A 21871-nucleotide genomic window follows, 5' to 3' on the forward strand; every position below is an offset into this window, starting at 1 on the left:
ATCAACCACTGTCAATTGCAAAAAGCAGCTAACACGACTGAGGTGGCTGCTTAACAGTCTCTTGTCCTGGTCGCCACCGAGGTGTCCAGACACAGGTTCTGACGTGGAGTCACTGAGTTAAAGGAACGTCGTATAGAGATTGGCGAAGTCATTTGTCTCTTGGAACAATTTGCAAGCCGGACCAACAACTAATTCCTAAGGGTTGGAGGTGGGAAGGCGATCCAGTGCAGAGAAAACAGATTCATCAGCCCCATAAGCAAAGGACTGAAACAATTTCAGGCAGATGCAAAATAGAAAGGACGAGTTATTGTACTTTATCAAGACAACAGAACAGAAGCGGACCAGGGAGGGAGTGCCCACGACTCCTCATGGCGGATTGCCCTGATCTAGCATCTAAAAGTTCCTCCACTTGGACAGCTGTTGGCCCACCTCCTATCTGTCTATCATCTATCTATCTATCTATCTATCTATCTATCTATCTATCTATCTATCTATCTATCTATCTATCTATCTATCTATCTATCATCATCTACCACGTTCCAGGTAGGCTTGGCTCCCGGGTCCGGGCAGGGTTTGGGCAGCGCCTTCCACCATGCGCCATCCGTCAGGCTCGCGAGTGTCGGAGCGAGCGCCCCACTGGCGAGGAGGAAGCATCTCTCCGGTCCAGCTCGCAGGAGCAGAAACCCCTGAGCCCGTAAGATCGGGACGCGCACGGCCCCGCCCACTCACGCAGTTCCTGTCACGTGCCTTCGCTCTGCCCAATCAGCGCCCGGAGCCTGCAGGTCTGCGATTCAAACTGCGGCGCGGCGAGCCCGGGAGCCGGCACCGGCGTTGCCCGGCGACTGCTGCCGGTTGGCGATGGAGCACCGTATCGTGGGTCCCGGGCCGTACCGGGCCACCAAGCTGGTGAGTGAGGGTGCGCGCCGCGCGGACCCCGCGCCGCCGTCCCCGCCGTGACTCGGGCGGTGCGCATCCGCTGGGGTCGCGGCTGCTCACCCCGCCCCGCAGCCGGCGGGGGAGGCCTGGGGCCAGCCAGCCCCCAACCAGGGTGGGACGGACTTCGTCTGCGGGCGGTGACCGTGCTGAGTGCCATAGACGGCGCTTTCGGCCTTAGCGGGAAGCGAACTCCAGGCGATCGGGCGCCGCTCTTTGTGCTCCAGACAGACTCACGCTAGCGCCTGGGAGCCCTAGGACCATCCTACCCGTGTAGCACTTGCGGGTTGCTGTGATCCACGCAGGGGCGTGCGTGTCGCCTTCCCGAGTGACCTTTGTGCACCTCACGCAGGTGGGTTGCTCCTCTAAAGGTTCCTGCCCCTGGCGTTTGGGTGTCTGTCAGTACCCACCCACCTCACTTAGAGATCCGCTCCGATTGGTGGTCTGCAAGCCCTTGCAGATGCGCCAGGGTGAGGCCTTGTCTCATGCAAACACATTTTGATATTCCGAGACTTAGCTGATCTGTGTTACTACTTGGAGGAAGTAATTTTACTGACCGCTGCCTGCAAGGATCTGCACAACGAAATCGATAACAGGTGAAGCCTTTGAGTTTAGTCTGCGAACTACTCGCATTGGAGTCTCGCTGCTCTCTGCACTCTTAAGACATCCTGGGAAAGGTGGGGACGAGGATCCAAACTCTCTTGTATTAGGCTCATATTCTAGGGACGTAGTTTCCTTTCTTCTAGTGTCTCGTGGAGTCAAGCCGCAAGCTGGGATACCTCACCAGTTGGTCCGATAACCTAAATGTGGCGTATGTGTGAGTAGCATATGCAGTGTGGCTACACTGGACGTCGACTTCATTCACCTCTTTGGTGCAATGAAACAGTTTCACTCTGCCACTCAGAGCTGCAGGCAATTGAAAGCTCAGGCACGGTGGAGCTTTGGCATTTTCTGTTGCTCAGGTTACTGTTTACTGTGGGTGACTGAAACTTTGGGTAAGGGTTGACTGTTAATATCTTCCTCTAGGGTAGGAAAAAAGAACACGCTTCATCCTCTACATAATTTATTCATAATACTTGTTCAAGGGAAACAAACTGGTCCTTATCCTGTCTTCTGATTTAACAAAAAAATAATAATTGGACCTGCTTTAAAATGTCGTTGGGGTGGTTTGAAAAAGAATGGCCTCAATAGGCTCATCTATTTTTTTGAATGCTTAGTCATCTGGGAGTGACACTACTTGAGAAGGGTTAGGAGGTGTGGCCTTGACGGAGGAAGTGTGTCATTGGGGGCGGGCTTTGAGGCTTCAAATGCCAACCCCAGCCCAGCGTCCTCTCTTCCTGCTGCCTGCTGATTCTCACTTACATCTCTAGAACTATGCTGCCCTGTCTCCTTGCCAGACGATAATGGACTAAACCTCTGCACCTAAGGAAGCCCAAATTTAATGCTTTCTTTTGTTGCCACGATCATGGTGTCTCTTCACAGCAGTGGCACGCTGTGTCAGACAGTTGTGTGTGTGGGGTGCATCTCTTCACGGTTGCAGAGGTTCAGTATACAGATGCTGCTGGATTCTCTGTGGCATCAATGTGTTACGGAAGGAATCTGTAAAGAAAATACTGTCTTTGGATGCTTTTGATCCCTACTGCCCATGTCATTCAAGTCCATTTTAGGTTAATCAGCTAATTAAAAGGAAAAGTATATGGATAATTAATAAATTAATAAACGTTCCAGTTTTACCAGAATTGTGCAGATAATAAGGCTTCCAGTTTTATTATTTATTTGAGAAACTTAATACTAAATATTAGGATTTAAAAGACAGATCGATCATCAGTTTTTTTTTTTTACATAAATGTGAGGGTTGCTGTTACTAGAAATTACAGTTGTTAATAAAAGTAAAACCTGTAGATGTTTCCCAAATACAATCCAGCCACGCCTTAAACCTTTTCTTGCATGAATACCTGTTTTGTGATTCACTCTCTCTTGTCCTTGAGGCTGGTATTTCCTCCACGCACCCTTGGCCCAGCTCTCTTCCTCTCAACTTCCTTTTTCTTCAGGGAGTGCCCAGAGACCTGTTCAGCACACAGACAAGAAAGGGTGAATGCCCTTTTCCCCTGTTGGCTGTACTTTCTAATAACACGTAACAGCTTCATTTTCTAAAGCACCGATGTCTGGCTTGAAAGTAAAACTTGACAGATTAGCTAAAATTTTATGGTTAAAAATGAAATGACAGGCCCAATTCATGAGAGTACAGGAGCTACTCAGCTACTTATGCATCCTCCTCCAAACGGCTGTCTTTTTCTTAAAAAAGAAAAAAAAAAAAAAGCATGTAAAAATAGTTTACAGAAGACTTCCGCTGTTTAGTTTGGAAGAAGTCGCTAAGCTTTTGGAAGGTAGTTGCTGTCGGGACAGTGTCCGTGAATGAAGCTGTGTGAGGAGAATTTTTGAGAACTTGTGAGAAGTTACTCCCAGGAAACAAGGCAAGTGTCTGTAATCTCTGTTTTTCCCTAACATGGGTTGTTCTTGGAATGTGCGTCCATGCCCTCCCAGCTGTGATCACCCATGTTTACTTTAGATCACCCATGATCTAGAATGTTTGCAGCCTTGAGTGGTCCTCAGTGACTATAGACAGCCTGAACCCATGTGACCTTGCCCTTGTGACTGTGTACAGCTTGAACGCAAGTCAACTTTGCCTAACCTGTAGAGTGCCCTCAGAATAGAAATCGTCTGATGCCCTGAATGAAGGCGGCTATTGCATGAGGCTTTAGTCCACCTCACTTATCGGCTCCGTTCCCTCAGGTTCATGTCACCAACAGAGCAGTAACAGTTAATGAGGTTTACACGATACAAAGGCTCGTGGGGAGAAGGGTTGGCATATTCCTGCTGTGTGAGGAGCAAAAGTAGTAGCCATTTATTCACGCATTCACTTGGTAGAAGCAGAGTAGGCAAGAGTCTCTTGAGGGGTGGGATCAGTTCCGAGGCGCGCCAGGAGGATTGCTGTGGTGGTCTTGGTGTCTCTGGCATAGGCTGTGGAAAGCTGTGACTGTTTTTATATAGTGACCACTCGGATGCTTGCAGTCCACTCACTCTGCTTCCGTCCGTCAGCTGCCTGCTGGGATGTTAACTAGGTCATTGCCGTGTTCATAAAGCTTCCAGCAGGAGCTGGATAAATGGCTTCCTCATTCTAGACCTATTCACTTCCTGATTTCTTGTCACTGATGCAATTTCACTCATAACCAAGGGGGAAGAGGCTCAGTTGTCTTGAAGTTATTTAAAAAATGAGAGATCTGTTTTTTTTTTTTTTTTTTTTTTTTTTAATTTTAAAGGGACCTAGGGGCTGATGTGATCCAATCAGTGGCATTTGCATTTTTTTATGGTACTTAACACGTGCCAAACCTTATGTACACTGTGAATGAAAGATCTGGGATTAGACCCTTGCTCTCATTCAGTATGTTTTCTCCCATCTTCAGAGATGGATCTGCTCTGTTGAAGCAGCCCAACATCTATCTCTTAGTCCAGGCCAGGATCTCTGTGCCCTGAGCACCACCAACAGTGAGTTAGAGTGAGTCAGTATGCATTGATCCGACACGATGATAACCCACCTATAAGCAGGGAGACACGTGCCTCTTTGATTTGATTGGAGTGGACTGAACTGGCGAATGCTACCCTGCTTTTTAGCAGGCTGATCACGAGCGGTACCTACCTCCATGGCTTTCTTTGGATTCCTTTTTTTTTTTTTTTTTTTTTTTTTTTTAATGGGGGTGGGTGGGATGTCTTGTTTGTTTTATATCTTAATCTGGCCTTGAACTCACATTCACCTTGCCTTAAGGCAAATCAGGAGTGTATGGGTACATGCCAACACTCCAACTAGTTTCCACGATTTTTGTATATTAGAATCTTACCTTTTTTAAGTTTCAGTTTTTTATAATTTAGTTTGCTAGAATTGCTATATATATCCTACAGCAATGTGGTAACTGTGCTCCAGTACATTCTGCTTATTGACAGAGACTGGACTGAAACCTGGAGACTCAATGCAGGGGGCTGTTCTGTTTACTTGCTCAGCTTTAATGGCCACAGCCACTCTGATAACAAAGGCAATGGCAATGGCAATATATGGTGAGATTTGTTAAGTGCCTACCTCAGGGCTGGCACGGAGACAGGCTTTTTGGTTTTATTTTGTATGCCTCTGGTCTTTGTTGCTCTGTAGCTGGAGATGCACAGGCTTGGCTAGCAGTGAGTGCGAGGCTGGCCTTCCGGTCGTTGGCAGAGCAGGCTGTGATGTTAGACAGGGCTTCAGAGTCTGAGCTCTGTGTTTCAGGCATCAGTGTCCATGTGGCATATAAAGCCTAACTGGACTGTGTTCTTCCAGAAGAGCCTCAGAACCAACTACCCTCTCAGGCAAGTAAAGGGCGTGAGAGCTTGCCTGTAATGAAAGAAGAGGGTTTACAGTCTGTGTGTGTGATTTGAAATATGACTAGCGATGTTTTCAAATGATTTCCTTTGGCAAATAAGCAAAAGCCTGATACTACTTTGTAAAGGTTTTTCTCTCCTGCCCCCAGGTCTTTGACATTGGGTAGGCTGTCATTGTTACTGTTCATGCTTTATCCCCTCCCTCCCCATGTGTTTCCTCTCACACTATGAACAGTTTAGAAGTGTTTGCTGAGTGAAGTCATATTAAATAAACGTGGGATGTCTAGTAATGGATTGTGTACAATGGGCTGGATTTGGGGCATTGTCTCACTATATAATCTAAGCTGTGTCTTCAATAACTATTCCTTGAATGAATCAAGAATGAACTACCCTTTAGAAGTTGCATTTTGCTCGTTTCTCTTCTGTAAATAGGTTCTATTTTTGCTTCAGCTGTAACAAAATGACCACGACTTAGGCTACTTTAACTGTTTCTAAGTGTGTACTTATATGCATTAATTACATTCACACCATTTTGTAATCATTACTTCCCAGCTTTCATTCTTTTTAGAGTTTGAAGGCTGCAAATAAAATTCTAAATCTCCATCCGCTATTCCATGTTTTTTAATTTAAAAAAAATTTGAATTTATCTGTCTGCCTGTTTACCCACCTACCTACCTATCAACCTACCGATTTGTGGCTCAATCTGTTTATCTTAATGTGGGGGCTTGCGTATGCTAAGCAGTCCCTAGTCCTGAAGCGGTTTATTAGGTGGAAAACTGGCATTCCTAGATTTAAATGTTTGGGTTGTAGTAGCCTTTAAAAAGCCCTAGTGGATAACTGAATTCTTTTGTGTCCTTTGCCCAGTGGAACGAAACGGTGGAGCTATTTCGTGCCAGGATGCCCTTACGAAAGCATCGCTGCCGTTTCAAGACCTACGAGCACTGCTTCACGGCAGCTGAGGCTGTGGACTGGCTGCACGAGCTTCTGAGGAACAGTCAGAACTTTGGGCCTGAGGTAACTCGCAAACAAACGGTGCAGCTGCTAAAGAAATTCCTGAAGAATCATGTGATTGAAGACATCAAGGGGAAGTGGGGTCAGGAGGATTTTGAAGACAACCGGCACCTCTACAGGTAATGGCAGTGTGTAAGCTCTGCAGGAGGACCAGAGGGGGCCTCAGTGCCTCTGCTCAGCATCTGGAAACTTCCTGAAGGGAAAGAATTTACTGTGTCCACTGAGGCGATGACTCTGTTTGTAAGGTGCTAAGGGCCCAGCTGAACGGCCTGTTAAAATAAAAGCAATTGCAATTTGTCAGGCTTCATCAGAGTGCCAGCAAACAGGCTTTTGCTGTTGGAATTTTCCAGTAGGGAAAAGTTTCCATGCCTTCTGCTTGCCCGGGAGTTGTGGGTGTAGTAACTTAGTAATTCTAGAGTACCTGAAGGGGGAAACAGTACCTCTGGGCTTAGCTTTGCTTTAGCACTAAGGTTGGAATACTCAGGGGCAGAAGTCTCTTCTTGAAACAGCTCAGGGTACACGTGTGGGATTGTGTTAGAATGCCTTAACATCTCTGGCTGAGCCTGGCGCTGCAAGGCTGCCTTTCTCTGTGAGATTTGCTGACAACGCCTTATGATGTGGACGTTTACCACCAGGTAATCCGAGGGCAAAGGGAGATCTCCCATAGTGCTTTCTCACTGATTAGTAGGGCGTTTTATTGATGGAGGCCAAGGATGCTTACCTAAAAATCCAGGAAGACCACTAAAGAGGGACGGAGTCACGCAGGCTCAGAGAGGAGCTTTTTGTCATCTGTAGAAGCCTGTTAGTGCCAAGAACTAGAGAAGGCTTAACCCAGGAGCGGAGAATGCACCCTCCAACAGAAAAGCAAGGACCCTGGTTACAACACGTCTAATGAGTGTGCTGCCCCTGGCCTCAAGGCTTCGGCAAGGAGAAGCTGCTCTCTTCTACCTAAGCTATTTCCTTGTTTCCCTCTTAGTCTAGCTTCTATGCAAAGCATGGCAGGGGAGGGTGGTCATGAGCATGGATGGCTAGCGACAGACCTCCGTAGGGCGTGCCCTCCAAAGTCTCCAGTGCCCACACGTCAAGATTGGCATCTGAGCAGTCAGTGGTCTCTCTCCACTTGGCAATTGTTTGCTGAAAGGGCTTCTCTGGATGAGCAACAAACAGTCTCTCCTATTGCCATATTAAACAGGGCATCTCCCATCGAGTCCCCTGAGGCTCTGGAACCCTTGGGAGAATAACAGGACTGTATTCCCGGAGCTGACTCACCAAGCACTGTCTACGGCAATATTTCATTTCAATATCAGACTTAATCACACATGAATTCATAAGACACAGAACTCATGGATGTGAAGGGCTGAGTCGAATGATTTTCTTCCTCGTTTCCTACTTTGGGTAACTGAATGCTTGTGAGTCATAGACAGGACAGTATGTTGTTGTTTAGTAGCTGAAAACTCACAACCACTTTTTTTTTCCTGCATGGGAATTCTGTAAAATTACTACTGACTTTTGCCCCACTAGATTAGTTTTGGATAGAGTCTGTTTAAACATGTAAGCCATTAGCGAAGGTGCCTGTGACTTGCGTTGAGAGTGCGCTAATAAGTGTATAGCCAGCTGTTGCCCACACGCAGGCTTCTGCAGCTGGTGCTCAAGGTAGTTAGCATCCCACGCTAGAGCTCCGGGGAGGTTTGCCTTTGCTGGTATATCTTCAGCTCCTTTCTTCAGGTGAAGAGGGCTAAAGCCAAGTTATCCTGGAAGCTGAAGAAGAGAGGATAAGTCAAGGCAGGTTAGATTTATAGTGGATGGAGAGTCGGTGTCGGAATTTAGGGCATACTTCAAAAGACCCAGGTCTATGGAAGGGAGTCCTTTAATGATTATTTATTCTTATTTTACATATTGATCCCAGTTCCCTCTCCCTCTGATCCTCCCATGACCCCCTCCCCCAGCCCATGTCTCCCCCCACATCCCATTCCCTACCTACCACTCCCTAGGGAGGGTGAGGCCTTCCAGGAGGGATCATCAAAATCTGTCAAGTCATTTGGGGTAGGGCCTCCCTCCTGCCTCTAGGCTAAGGGAGTATCCCTCCATGTGCTCCTGAAGTCTTTTCGTGCACCAGGATACAAGGGACATCCTGGTTCCACTGTCAGAGGTCCCTTAGACTGCCCAGGCCTTCTAAGTGAGACCCACGTTCAGGGGGTCTAGGTCGGTCCTATGCTGGATTCCCAGCTATCAGTCTGGGGTCCATGAGTTCTTCCTTGTTCAGGTCAGCTGTCTCTGGGTTTCCGCATCCTGGCCTTGATCCCTTTGCCCGTCACTTCTTGGAAGGGAGTCCTTTCTAAGTAGTCTAGAAAGTGCTGAAAGGGACAAGGAGGGGGGGTTCTTGTTGGAGAGGAAGAAACCAACATTCCTGAGCATCTCTGATGTTCCAAGCTCATATGCCATTTAACTCAACTGCAGATGTAAAGCTGGCATCCACATTATATGCTTTCTTCTCTCTCTTTCTTTTTTGGAGACAGAGTAGTTCATGATGACTTGAACTTGTGGCAGTCCTGTCCCAGCCTTCTAAGCGCTGAGATTATGGGCGTGAACCAGTACTCCGAGCAAATAAAGGCATGTTCAGAGTCTTGCAGTTAGTGGTGAAGGACTCATCATTTGAGTCGAGGACTGCCTCTAAAGGCAGTGTTCTTGTGATATGCCAGGCTGGCTCAGATTTCACAGATGAGGCTGACGTAGCTCAACAGCTATGTTAGTGATGAATGAGCACAGAGACTCGATAGGAACGCTGTGGCCAGCACTTAGTAGCCACATAGTTCTTGTGATGCATAGTAACACTATCAAGTACTTCTGAGATGCAGAGGTTGAAACCTCCTCTGCCATTGGCGAGAATCCTAGGTTGGCAGTTTCAGATAAAGTTAATAGGTACAGATGATCTTGCTGAGCAGTTTTACTAGACATTTCCCTATAGCAATGAAAATTTAGTATGTGGGCGGAAAATCTGTATTAATAATTGCCAATAGCTGGAGACACTCTAAATGTCCCATGGTTGGATGCACATTCCTCTATAAAATGGAGTGCTGTCAGGTTGGGGAAGGAAAGAAAGAACGTTTGGGGAAGTAATGAAGCTTGCTTCTTGATAGAGTGGAGGTTTCACCAATGCAATTGTGTGTTAAAATTGATGGGATTACGTTACCCTCCAAACTCAACTCTTCTGTAGGCCAGTAAGCTGTAGATTAGAAAAATCTTAATTTGTATCTCTGGTGACAGAAACTTGAGCAGATGTTTTAAATGTATAACTCCTTAATCCTCTTTTTCTTTTTCTTTCTTTCTTTTTTTTGGGGGGGGGGGAACCTTGTGAAACATTCTGGTACCATTCCTTGTCTTGTAAATCTTTTGAAGGGACCTGTTTTAGTTGCCACACCTTCAAATAGATGAACTATTTACTCCCTCTAGTGGACATCCTTTTTTTTTTTTTTTTTTTTTTTTTTTTTTTAATAGGAAAACACAAAATGTGTATATGTGATGTGATTTTTCTTTCACTACTCATTTCACCATGTCCATAAAGATGGATGGTCGGGCACTAGGTTTAAGTGCCGAGGTCCCAAGACCACGAAAGTATGGGGACCGGGAGGCTCACAGACTTACTTTCATTTCTTAAGAATGTAGAAGAAAAATACCAGTATCTAATTGGTTAGTTGAATTTGGGGGCATAAAGAATGCTTCTCTGTCTCCCTCTCTCTTCCCCCCTCTCTCTCTCTCCCTTCCCCGCTCCCTCCCCCCCTCTTTCTTTTAAGAAATTGGAACAAGCTCACACCTGATAGTCTTTGCTAGAGGTTTCTTTATTGCTGCACACGGTCCACTTTCAGTTTTGGCGACACTAATTTAGGATATTCTGTGTCTGTTAATGTTTTTGTTTTGGGTATGTTTTTGTCGTCAGTGGAGCCACGGATTGCGTGTTTTCTGGGTTTCCGTTAGGACTGCGTGCTGCATGGCCCGTCCAGCCACAGCACTTGCACCTCATTTCTCTTGTCGGAGGCATTAAAACCCCCTCTGCTAGCTCTGTGGAAATACCCAGTTGGTTCTGTTGGCCACAGTGACCCTGGTCTGCTATAGAACGTTCCACGAGACTTCTACTCAACTGTACCATTGAGGGTCTGATGCCACGCAGACAGATTGGGGGGACATGGCCCGGAGCCAAAGGTGGCAAATTTCCAAGGCGGTAGGTTTCTGCCTTACCCACCCCACTCAAGACGGACACCTCTTTAAACAAAGGCCTTTGTCTCTGATCAGAAGGTCTGCTGCCGCTGACTGGCAAAGTCGGGTCTGAGGAGATTGGTTCAAAGCCGCCTCAGAACATGTTACATAACAGCTGTGGGCCGACCAACCATCCATCTCCTCTGAAGGACCAACCCTAAAATGGGAGTATATCTCTTCAAAGACTTTAAAAACCCCACCCCTTCAGGCTTCCTGAGCCCCCCCCCCCCCCACTCCCATTTCACAGTTTTGCTCGTCTTTTTCTCTGTGTTTCTGGTATGTGTGTTTCCTCCAGTAAACACCTTTCTTCAGTTGCTGATTTCATCTGCTTCTGTTAGCAGTGTGTGAGATTTCTTCACTGCCTTTGAGTCCTTTAACGGGCAGAGAAGGTGAACCTGGTCAAGACTCTGAGGCTGTACCACCACTGCCCACTGCCCATCTCTCCCCCAGCAATAAGCCAGGCATGTTCTTGCACTCCTGGGTGTTAGTCTCCCCAAAGCTCAATCACGGGTTGATGAGACCAGTCATTCCTTTCCCCCCTCCTTGGCTTCCTCCCTCCCTCCCTCCTCCCTCTTCTCTCCCTCCCTCCCTCCCTCATCCCTCCTTTCTTCCTCCCTCCCTCCTCCCTCTTCCCTCCCTCCCTTCCTTCATCCCTCCTCCCTCCCTCCCCCCTCCCTCCCTCCTCCCTTCCTCCCTTATCCCTTCTCCCTCCCTCCCTCATCCCTCCTCCCTCCCTCCTCCCTCCTCCCTCTTCCCCTCCTCCCTCCTCCCTTCCTCTGTTTTTGGGTGGTGCTGGGGATGGGCCCATGCTCTACTCTGTGCTGTCTCCCTCCACTCCTGCTCATATTACTTTTCTAATGCTCCCCTCTTTCTCTTCCTGATTTTGCAATTTCCATTGAGGCTTAGACTATATATACAGTTCCCGTAGGTCATTAAGTAAATAAATATACTTCTATCCTGCTTATCTTCTTTATATGTATTGGTAAGTAGAAGGATCACAGTGTATTTAATTAATGACCTACAGGAGCTGTCTTAGTTTGGGTTTCTATCGCTGTGAAGAGACACCATGACCGTGGCAACTCTTACAAAGGAAAACATTTAATTGGGGTAGCTTACAGGTTCAAGGGTTGAGTCCATTATCATCATGGCTGGACAGAGCAGTGTTCAGGCAGACACGGTGCTGGAGAAGGAGCAGAGAGCTCTGCATCCTGGTCCACAGGCCACAGGAAGTGAGTTTGTCACTGGGTGTAGACCTCAGAGCCCACACCCACAGTGACACACTTCCCCCAATGCCACTCCCTATGAGATTGTGGGGCCAATTACATCCAAACTACCACAGGAACCCATAGCAAATTAATAAATGAGAATTTATTTTACTGGCAGTTCATGGAGTGACTCATGTATTCTTTGTGGTTTGCATAGTAATTTTAGTTATTGTTGTGCATCTTATTATTTTTTGTCTTTTTTTTGGTAGGGCAATGTTTTCATGTTCAGATTTTACAAGATGCAAAAGATATATAGAGCCTTCTTCGTATTTCTTTCCTTTAGTCAACAGTTCCATCCCCCAGAGACACCTAATGTTACCAGTTGTGACTATGTCTTAAAAAAATGATACTACTGCCAGCCAGATATGGTGGTGTGCTTATAATTCCAGCTACTTGAAGGGCAGGAGGATCCAGGTGTTCAAGACCAGCCAGCTTGTGCAACACAGTGTGAAACTGGACACTGTTATATTAAGACTGGACAATTAGGAATTTAAAAGGCTCTTGATGGCAACAGACTCCAGAGGTAAAAGGCTCCAGAGGTTACACACTCTGCCATTTTCTTGTGATGACTACGTTAGCCTACTTAGGATAATGTTATCTGCCCGGCTTAGGTTGGAACTGTGTCTGTGACTTAGCCAGTGTAGAATGAGAGCTCGGGGACCTCATTGGTAGAGAGAGGAGATGGAGGGGCCCTATGGGTGGAGTTGGGTCTGGATAGTGAGGGGTGGAGGGGAGAGGGTATCTCTGATCACCGTAAGGTAAGAACAAAGCAGCCAGTCAGAAACACACTCGTCTGTAAGCTTTAATGTGCTGACGGGAAGGAGACAAACACGGCTAGTCTTAGGGAGCCAAAGGGTGAAGTTAGTGGAATTTATTAAATTTATAGCTATAGAACAGGCCCGTTTCTTTTAGATTTTATTTTGTATGTAGGAGTGTTTTGTCTTCATGTATGTATGTGCACTGGAGTGTCAGATCCCCTGGACCTGGAGTTATAGATGGTTATGAGCCAACATGTAGATACGCTGAGAATGGACCCTGGGTCCTCTGCAGGAGCAGCGAGTGCTCTAAGCCACTGAGCCACCTCTCCAGCCCCTAGAGTAGACTTTTCCTTCATAAGAAAGCAGCCAAGGCTAGGGCTTTGAGCAGGGGCGAAGCCCGTGCTCCAAAACCGTTACTCTAACGATGGTGGCGATGCAGCGGAGGGACTTCCAGGGTACCGGACACTGTCTGGGTGAGACTGCTAGTGTGGATGGGAATGCTTGTTCTCGCTCCCTAAAGCTAGACTAAGCTTTGTCTGAGATAGGGCAGTCTGTTTTCTCACAGAATCTTTAAAAGAGATTGTGTGTATGCATGCATGCGTGTGAGAGAGATTGTGTGTGTGTGTACACGCATGAGTCTGTGAGAGTGTATGTGTGTGTGAGATTGTGTGTGTGAGAGATTGCGTGTGTGTATGTACACGCATGAGTCTGTGAGAGTGTGTGTGTGAGATTGTGTGTGTGTGTGAGATTGTGTGTATGTATGTGTGTGTGTATGTACACGCATGAGTCTGTGAGAGTGTGTGTGTGAGATTGTGTGTGTGTGTGAGATTGCGTGTGTGTGTACACGCATGCGTCTGTGAGATTGTGTGAGAGATTGTGTGTATGTGTGTGTGTACATGCATGAGTCTGTGAGAGTATGTGTGAGATTGTGTGTGTGTGTACACGCATGAGTCTATGAGAGTGTATGTGTGTGTGTGAGATTGTGTGAGAGATTGCGTGTGTGTACACATGTGTCTGTGAGATTGTGTGTGTGAGATTGCGTGTGTGTACACGCATGCGTCTGTGATATTGTGTGTGTGAGATTGTGTGTGAGATTGCGTGTGTGTGTGAGATTGTGTGTGTGAGATTGCGTGTGTGTACACGCATGCGTCTGTGATATTGTGTGTGTGAGATTGTGTGTGAGATTGCGTGTGTGTGTGAGATTGCGTGTGTGTGTGGATTGCGTGTGTGTATGAGATTGTGTCTGTGTGTATACGTGCGCATGCGCGCGTGCATGTATGTCACTGTGTGTATGTAGGGCAGAGAACAACTTGGAGAAGTTGTCCCTTCCCACCGTGTGGGTCCCTGATACTGAATCAGGTAGTCAGGCTTGGAGGCCTTTACCTGATTAGCCATCTTATTTAGAATTTTTATCCATGTTTAACATTTTCTTCTTGAGGCTTGTACTGTATAACCGTGGTTATATCCATAACAGTTGTCAGTGCTTCATAAACATCTTCAGTAGTTACTGGATACTTGTGATACCTTTGTACCTGATTAGTATCGCAAGGAGTCTGGAGCCTTGAGAAGTGGGTAAGCATCCACGGTCTCGCTACCTTTCCAGCTGTGTACTTCACAAAGGTCAGTAATGAGCAGCCAAGTTGGAGTTCTGGGATGCTGGTGAAAAATGGAAACATACATATGCTTATACTTATGTGGAACTTGAAGCATCTTGTGGTTGCCAATCATTTCTATTTGTGGGAGCTCCTGTTTGCGTGGGTCTTGGTGGAAAGGAGGCCATTGGAGTGAAGGCCTGGGTGACTGATCCACCCCTTCCTCCCTCGTGGTAAGGAGGGTGCAGGCACATGGCCTGTCCTGGCTCCTAGGTGTCTCCACCCAGGACTAAATCTTGATGCAAAGGGGAAGGGCAGCTTGGATCTTGTTGTGACAGAAGTGATAGTCTGTAGGCACGAGAGAGGCACGCAGAGGACCAGCCTATTCCTAGGGCATGCTCCCATATGTGGTTCTGGCTGTGTATGCCATCTGGCCTTCTGCTTTTCTCCCGGATCCATCCCCTTTCCTCCTGTTCTCTGGCTCTCTAACGGTGTTCAGATTCCTTTCTAGTTAACTTTGCCAGAGTTGGTTCTGATGTTTACAGTTGTGAGCGCATCTGTCGATGGAGCAGGCGATGGCTGTAGAGGATGTAAAGCTGGGGCAGCTTTCTAGACTAGGAAATCGTGTGTGGACTGCCTGAAAGCAAAGTAATGACTCAGACTGTTGTGCAACGTTCAGAGGCAGGAGGGGTCCTTGGAGGTCCCTGTGAGCCTTGAGGCACAGCCAGCTGAACCCTGGTTGAGAGTTACACAGGGCACTGTTAAATCAGCCCGACTTGGAGATTACAGCCCATCGCTGCATCTTCCCATGTGGAAGCTGCCCAGGTGTTGCTGGGCGTGTCAATGGGATGTTGAAATAAGCTGTTCTGAGTCAAACCAGGTGAACGCTGACTGTCGACACAGTTTTGTAATGTCCCGTCTAAGGTGTGTGGGTGATTAATTCTTGCTAATTTCAAACCTGAGTTGTTGTTTCTCTGTCCTGACCCCGGCATGTTTGTGTGTTCCATGCTCTCTCTGTCAGGCTTCCTTAGCTCTTCCCTCTGTATGTGTTTTATCCACGTGGCTGCCACCTGTTTGTCCTTGAAACTGCTGTTTGCTTTGGTCTTTTGCTACGTTTGTCCATGAATTCCCACTGCTTGCTTTTACCCACCAGCTTCAGTAGAGGATGGAGCGGGAATTCAGAAATCTCCTGGGAGCAGTGTGGTTCCCAGGTGCCCCGCCCTTTTTAGACAGCAGGGGACTTCTCTTGATCCAGAGGAAGATCACATAGAGGTACTCCTGGGATGGATGGAATTGACACGGAGATAAAGGGACAAAGACATGTGGTTAGTTAGCCTTCCTCAAGAAGACGTAGTTAGAATTAACAGAACGGTGGGAGTTTGGTCTGAGGAACAGGTTATATGACGAGGGTTACTGAAGCTGTTGAAAGTGGAGTGGACAGGCCGTGCTGTGCGTGGAGTTGGCGAGCTTGTAAACCAGGAATGGAGATGCCAGGCTGACGTGTCACGTGAGCCTCAGGAAACAGTTGCCGTAAGCATATTTATGTCACTCATGGAAGCCTTTTATCATCTGCTTGATATGCTTATGTTCTGATATGTGTGTGTGTAAAACTTGAAAACATTTTAATGTAACACGAATAAATAAAAGACCCAGAGACCGATATTGGGGTTCAAGCTTCAAGTTGAGTATTAGAAAAGCAAAGCAGCCGGCCACTAGCTCTCACCTCTAGCTCAGCTCAGGCTGAAAGGGCTGGTCCACGCACGCACGAGCTCTTCAAATCTCTAACTGCTGCCTCTCCTCAGCATGGCTGGAGAACAAATCCTTCTCTGAGGCCTTGCTTTTGTCTTATATACTTCTCTAATGTTGGGATTAAAGATGTGAGCTATAATTCTCTTTTTTTTATATATACTGATTCATTCTTGTGTAGATCTGGGTGGCCTTGGATTTATAGAGATCAGTCTATCTCTTAATCCTGAGTCCTAGGATTAAAGGTGTGTGCCACCACCTCCTGGCTTCTGGCTGCTGGGAATAAAGGTGTGTGCCCAGCTTCTATGGATTGTGGCTGACTTTGCTTTCTGAATCCTCAGGCAAGCTTTAACATAACCATAAACTGTATCTCACCACATTTTAAAGTTAGGTTCTGGGCTATTTTATAAGTTTTATTTGTTTATGTAGTGGCAGGGGTGTATCACAGTGCTTGTGTGGAGGTAGGAGGACAACTTCCGAGTGTTGGTTCTGTCCTTCCTCCATGGGGGGCCATGGGATCAAACTTCAGGTCATCCCTGAAGTGCTTTTACTTGCTGAGCTGTCTTGCTGGACCATTTTCTGAACTATTGTGTCAGTTGTGTCTCTCTCTGTTAATGATACCCTACAGATGCTGCTTTACCCTCTTCAGTTTCTTCTCATCCTTTCTCAAGCATTTGCCACGCCCACTGTACCCACGGTGATGCTGTGTACAGAAAGTGGGTATGAGGGTGGACCCCGGATCTCTTCTGAAGGACATGGCTTTGGGGCTGTACAGAGGCCATCCCTGCGGGGTGCCTCGGAGAAGCCTGCTTTCACGGTGACGCTCCGCTGGATCCCTTTCAGTAGCAGGTGGCTGCCCATTGGGGAAGCGAGCGAGCGAAGACACTGGGTGTCATCACGTCATTACACGGGGAGCAGTAGGAGACGAGGGCGTGGGAGAACTTGCTTTTATCTGGGTGTCCCCACCGTCCAACACAACACCTAGTGCCCACTGAGAAAAGCCTGACGGTTAGTCACTGCTGGCTGTAGTGTTTTCACGTCATGTGAGGCATAGTGGGCTATAATGTGAGCTCAGTGTTGGGAGGATTGTGACCGAGGGTTTGGAGTGTGCAGGACTGGCTCTGATCTCAGCTGTTTAGGTTTTTGTTTTTCAAGACAAGGTTTCTCTGTGTAGCTTTGGAGCCTGTCCTGGAACTTGCTCTGTAGACCAGGCTGGCCTGGAACTCACAGACATCCACCTGCCTCTGCCTCTGGAGTGCTGGGATTAAAGGCGTGCGCCACCACAGCCCGGCCTCTGCCCATGCGATTGTAAGCAAATTGCTTGTACTCTGTGGCCCTCTGTGGCCTCATCTACAAACTAGGATTGCCAACTTTTGGTCTTGGCCCACACTTAGCAGTGGTATTTAATGGTTCTCCGGCAGCTTATTCAAACGGAATGAGCTTCTTGTTGGCAATGCAGTGGGAACAAGGTAGGTCTGTCTGTCCCTTGTCCTCTGTGCCGTCTGTGTAACTTCTGAGTAAACACTGTTGCACCTGTCTTTCCACTAGACCAGGGGGCTGGGAAGTCTTCATTTATAAAGCAAATGATGGCATTTGACATGCAGGCCGAGGCTGTTAGACTCTAAGGGTTACCCACTTGTGTCTCCCATGTAGCAGACACCCACGTGAAGTCATTCCAACCGAGCGAACACCAATACTGGGTTCCTTTGGAGTAGAGAAGGAGGTGGCAAGGTAGCGCCACATGTGTGTGATTGTGGTGGTTGGAATGTACTTGGCCCCCATAACCTCATAGGGTGTGGCACTTTAGGAGGTGTGGCTTTGTTAGTGGTATAGCCTTGTTGGAGGAAGTGTGGGGGCGGGCTTTGAGGTGTCTCAGCTGACTTCCTGTTGCCTGTGAGATGTAGCGCACTCATCTACTACGCCAGCACCACATCTGCCTGCCGCCATGCTCCCCATCACGAAGATAGTGGTCTGAACCTCTGCAACTGTAAGTGAGCCAACCCCCCTCCCCCCAATGGAATGGTTTCCTTTAGGGTCGCCATGGTCTTGGTGTCTCTTCACAGCAACATAAGCTCCGAGACGGCCGTCTTTACGCTGTAGATGGGGAGTACCCAGAAGGACCCTTGGAGAGGCAGCAGGAGTTAATAAGCTAAGCCTGCACTTTATGATGCAGTCTCACCTGAGAAGGAAAGGACTGGGCTCACGGAGAGTTCCCAAGCAAAGAGTGCTGTCGAAGCCCTGCGTCTTCCGGAAGGAGCGAGCTGGTTCTGTTACCCTGTGTGCTCCATGATGGGCTGGGGAAAGTTGGGGGCTGTGGTCCTGAAGAGAGATGACCTGATTGATACCCTCTGGGGTCAGCACCAGCACGGATTGTTTTGTGTGGGCATAGAACCACTTCTCCACGTATATTTGTGGGACACCTTCCCTGAAGAGACCAACATGGAAATTACTAGAAAGACCACAGTTCCTGTCCCCACAGTTGGTCAGCTGCTGCGTGTCCTCTGCCTCCTTGTCCACCGTGAGTTCTCTCCTCCTCTGCCACCGCCTGGCAGAGTGACCCAGAACATCATTCCTGAGGGTCTGGACCCTCGATCGTCTTGTACTTCTCAGACTAGTCTTCTGCAGTCAAATGCTCTACCACTGAGCGATGCCCTCAGAGACTAGTCTTTCTGTACTGGCCCATTCACAGATGCGTGGGGCAAGGAGGTGCCAAGGGGTGCCATGCAGACAGCTGGGCGCTCCAGAGGATCCCCCTGCATCCATTGTGCAGGCAATCAGAATCTCTGTTCTCCCCCCCCCCCCCGCTTCATGTCCACAGAGCAATCCAGAGCTCCCCAGCTACGTGCCCTGCCAAGAGTTCATCCCTTTGGAAGTTCCCCCACAGTAATGGCAGTTACTAGAGGGCTGGTGAGCAGGTTACTTTTCTTGCCACCCTTTGACTTTTGGTGTGTTTGCATTCTTCTTGGGGGAAGCTTGTCTTGTGGCGATCCCTTAGTTCCCAGATGGTTTCATTGCTGTGGGCCCTGCCTGTGTGTCCCCATGTAGCACTGTCCTGACCACGGTAGCTTTGTGACAGTCCTGGAGAGCTAGCCACTTCTCCATCTTTGTTCGTTTCCAAATTGTCATTGTGGGTCCTTTGTCTTTCCTCGTTTGTTCTAGAATCACTGTGTTTATCCCTGGAACAGTCCCCCTGGGGTTTGAATGGAATTCAGTAGATCAGGTTGGGATTTAACTTGTCAAGGAAATTGAATCTTCCAAGGCATAAACAGAATACAGATCTTTCTGTGTGATGTCTGGCTATTGTGCTGCAGTTTTAAGTTATTTCAGTTGAACATGTCTCATCAGATCAGAAGTTCATGTGTTTTGATGCTACTGTAATTGGCTGTATGTTACTGACACCTTCAAGCAGTTTCGTGAAATGTAATTACCAAATTTTCAGCATTTAGGTGGTATAATACTATATAACATATTCTACACACACACACACACACACACACACACACACACCATAGCACTACATATGTGGAGGGACTTTGCAGAGTACAGTTAAACCCTCAGAGTTGTTAAAGATTTGTCTAACTCATAGATTTCTGGGAAACAGCAGCCTAGGAGAGACCAGACCTGTGGATAATTAATATCTGTCAGGGTTTTGTTGATGTTGAGTTTTGTTTTGTTGGCAGAAATGCTTAGTTAGGTTCCTGAGGCTGAAGATGTTGATGCTGCAAATTTCTGTTGATAACAACGGAAGAATTTTAGTATATTCTGTGGAAGAAATTTTGAGATATTGTGAGAAATCTGTTACTTTACCAGCCAACTTTACAAAGATTTATTAAAGATTTTATTTTTATTTGTGGTGTGTGTGTGTGTGTGCGTGTGTGTGATTGCAGAAGCCAGAAGAGGGGGTTGGATCTCTTGAAACTGGTGCTTGTGAGCTGCTGATCTCTGATATTCTAGAAGAGCAGCAACTACCCTTATCCACCAACACTGCACCATCTTGCTAGCAGCCCTCAAAGATTTAGAAAGTGTGTTTTCCTTATGACTTAGATGTCCTATAGTGCTTTTGACTAAATACTAAATTTAATTTTTTCAGTTAAGTCCACTGAGAATAGTAGTTGTTTGCTTTGTGTTAAAGGACATTTTTCACCATTATTTGGTGACAGAGGGGGCACAAAGGGACCAGGGCTGCTTTGTTGACTAGTCAGTGAGGCTGATCTCTTTCCTGCTCTTAGTATTTATTTGTAGAATTCAGCATGACTTTACAGTTCTGAACTATATGTTTGCAGTTGTAAGATGAGCACTTGTAAGGGTTACCCAGCAGAGGGAGCCGTGCTCTATATATGAGGGACCTCTTATAGGAGCTGATGGAAGGTAGCCGAGCAATGGGTGTTTGCCAGAAAAGCGGGGCCCTCTTCGCCCAGGGTTCATCACCTCCTGAGAGATCACCAGGGTTTGGACGTAGGTACTGATGATGCCACTGCTTCTGGTTTATGATTTTTTTTCCTTGAAGTACTTACCCTTATTATCTTTAAAGAATTCATTACTATTTTTAAACACTTATTTTATGAGTAGGAGAGTTTTGCCCAAGTTTATGTCTTTGTATCACATGTGTGTCTGGTGCCCACATAGGTCAGAGGAAGGCATTAGATGTCCCAGAGTTGGAGTTGGAGATGGTTATGAGCTATCATGTGAATGCTGGGAATCGAACCTGGTCCTCTGCAAGAGCAGCCAGTGCCCTTAACCACCGAGCCTTTTCCAAGCCCCTAAACAACCGATTGTCTTTGTATCTTCTCTGCCCTTGACTTTTAAGTAAAACTTACCAGAGCGTGTATTCTCTTACATAGTCTTTTGTTTCTTGTAGCTGTTTTGATTTATTCATGCTGATGTGTGAAACTATAGTGTGTTGATTCTCTTGGCTGTTTGTACTCCGTCGCATCGACATTCCAGTGTGCTCCCTGATAGCAGGGGTTGGGTGGCTTCCATTGCTACGCCCTCGCAACAGTGCTGTCTTGATCCGCCATGGGCGGTCTGTTCTGCACAGCCAATGTTATTTCAGGGTACCCAGCATTATCTAGGAGCTCACTGCATTTAGAGGATTTGGACACATTTAACTTACCGGTAACGACAAATCCTTTCCCAGTGTAGGTGATGCTAATGTTCATTACACCGGAAGAAAATATCTGATGAGGACTGATTTACACTTTTGCCCACCTGGTGTGCACGAAGAGCTCTGTCACTGTGACTGAAGAGACCGTGTGTCATTTTATATGTGCTTGTTATTCCTGGTTCCATACCAGGAAATGTTTGCTTTATACTTTCCCTTTCTGCAGGACTTTTCCTTCTAGTAGATTCTTAGTGGTTAAAATAAGATACTTTGTAAACTCGTCTTTTATCAGTTACAAAGATTGTAGAGATCTCTCCTCCCTTTTGCCGTGCTGGGAAATGACCTTGTGTGTCACCAAGCTACACCTTCAGCCTTCAGCTTTGTCTGTTAATGCCCTGCTTGCTCTACTCTGCCCTGCCCTGTCCTGCCCTGCCTTCCCCTCTCCTGTGTTTCCTTTCTTCCCTCCCTCCCTCCCTCCCTCCCTTCCTCATCGTTTCTTTTTATAGTAAATCCAGGATGGTTGCACATGTCAGGCAAGTCCGTGCTCTGCCACAAGACCTTTAAGTCTTGTTTTATGGCATCCCCATCCCAATGAGTAGAAAACTTACTAATTTTGCTAGATTTCTCTTTTGCTTTTTTGACACAGGGTCTCACCTTGTATCTCTGGCTGGCCTGGAACTCACTAAAAGTAAAGGTACCTGCTGTCAAGCATGGCTACCTGAGTTCAGTCCCCAGAACCCAGATGGTAGAAGAAAGGAATCAACTCCCATAGTTGGCCTCTGTCCTGTACATGCTGTGGCCTGTACCACA

General features: G+C 47.1%; 1 protein-coding gene across 1 annotated transcript in view; it reads left to right on the forward strand.

Moving 5' to 3' along the window:
* The first annotated feature begins 770 nt into the window (after positions 1 to 770).
* Depdc1b (DEP domain containing 1B) overlaps positions 771 to 21871 on the forward strand; it is a 54644-nt gene continuing 33543 nt past the window's right edge. The window contains exons 1-2 of the mRNA XM_051182935.1: positions 771 to 906; positions 6202 to 6467. Of these exons, the coding sequence (XP_051038892.1) occupies positions 859 to 906; positions 6202 to 6467 (314 nt within the window). The 5' untranslated portion in view covers positions 771 to 858. The remainder of the gene's footprint in view (positions 907 to 6201; positions 6468 to 21871) is intronic.

This window comes from Phodopus roborovskii, unplaced genomic scaffold (assembly GCF_943737965.1).
Source record: "Phodopus roborovskii unplaced genomic scaffold, PHOROB, whole genome shotgun sequence".
NCBI lineage: Eukaryota > Metazoa > Chordata > Mammalia > Rodentia > Cricetidae > Phodopus > Phodopus roborovskii.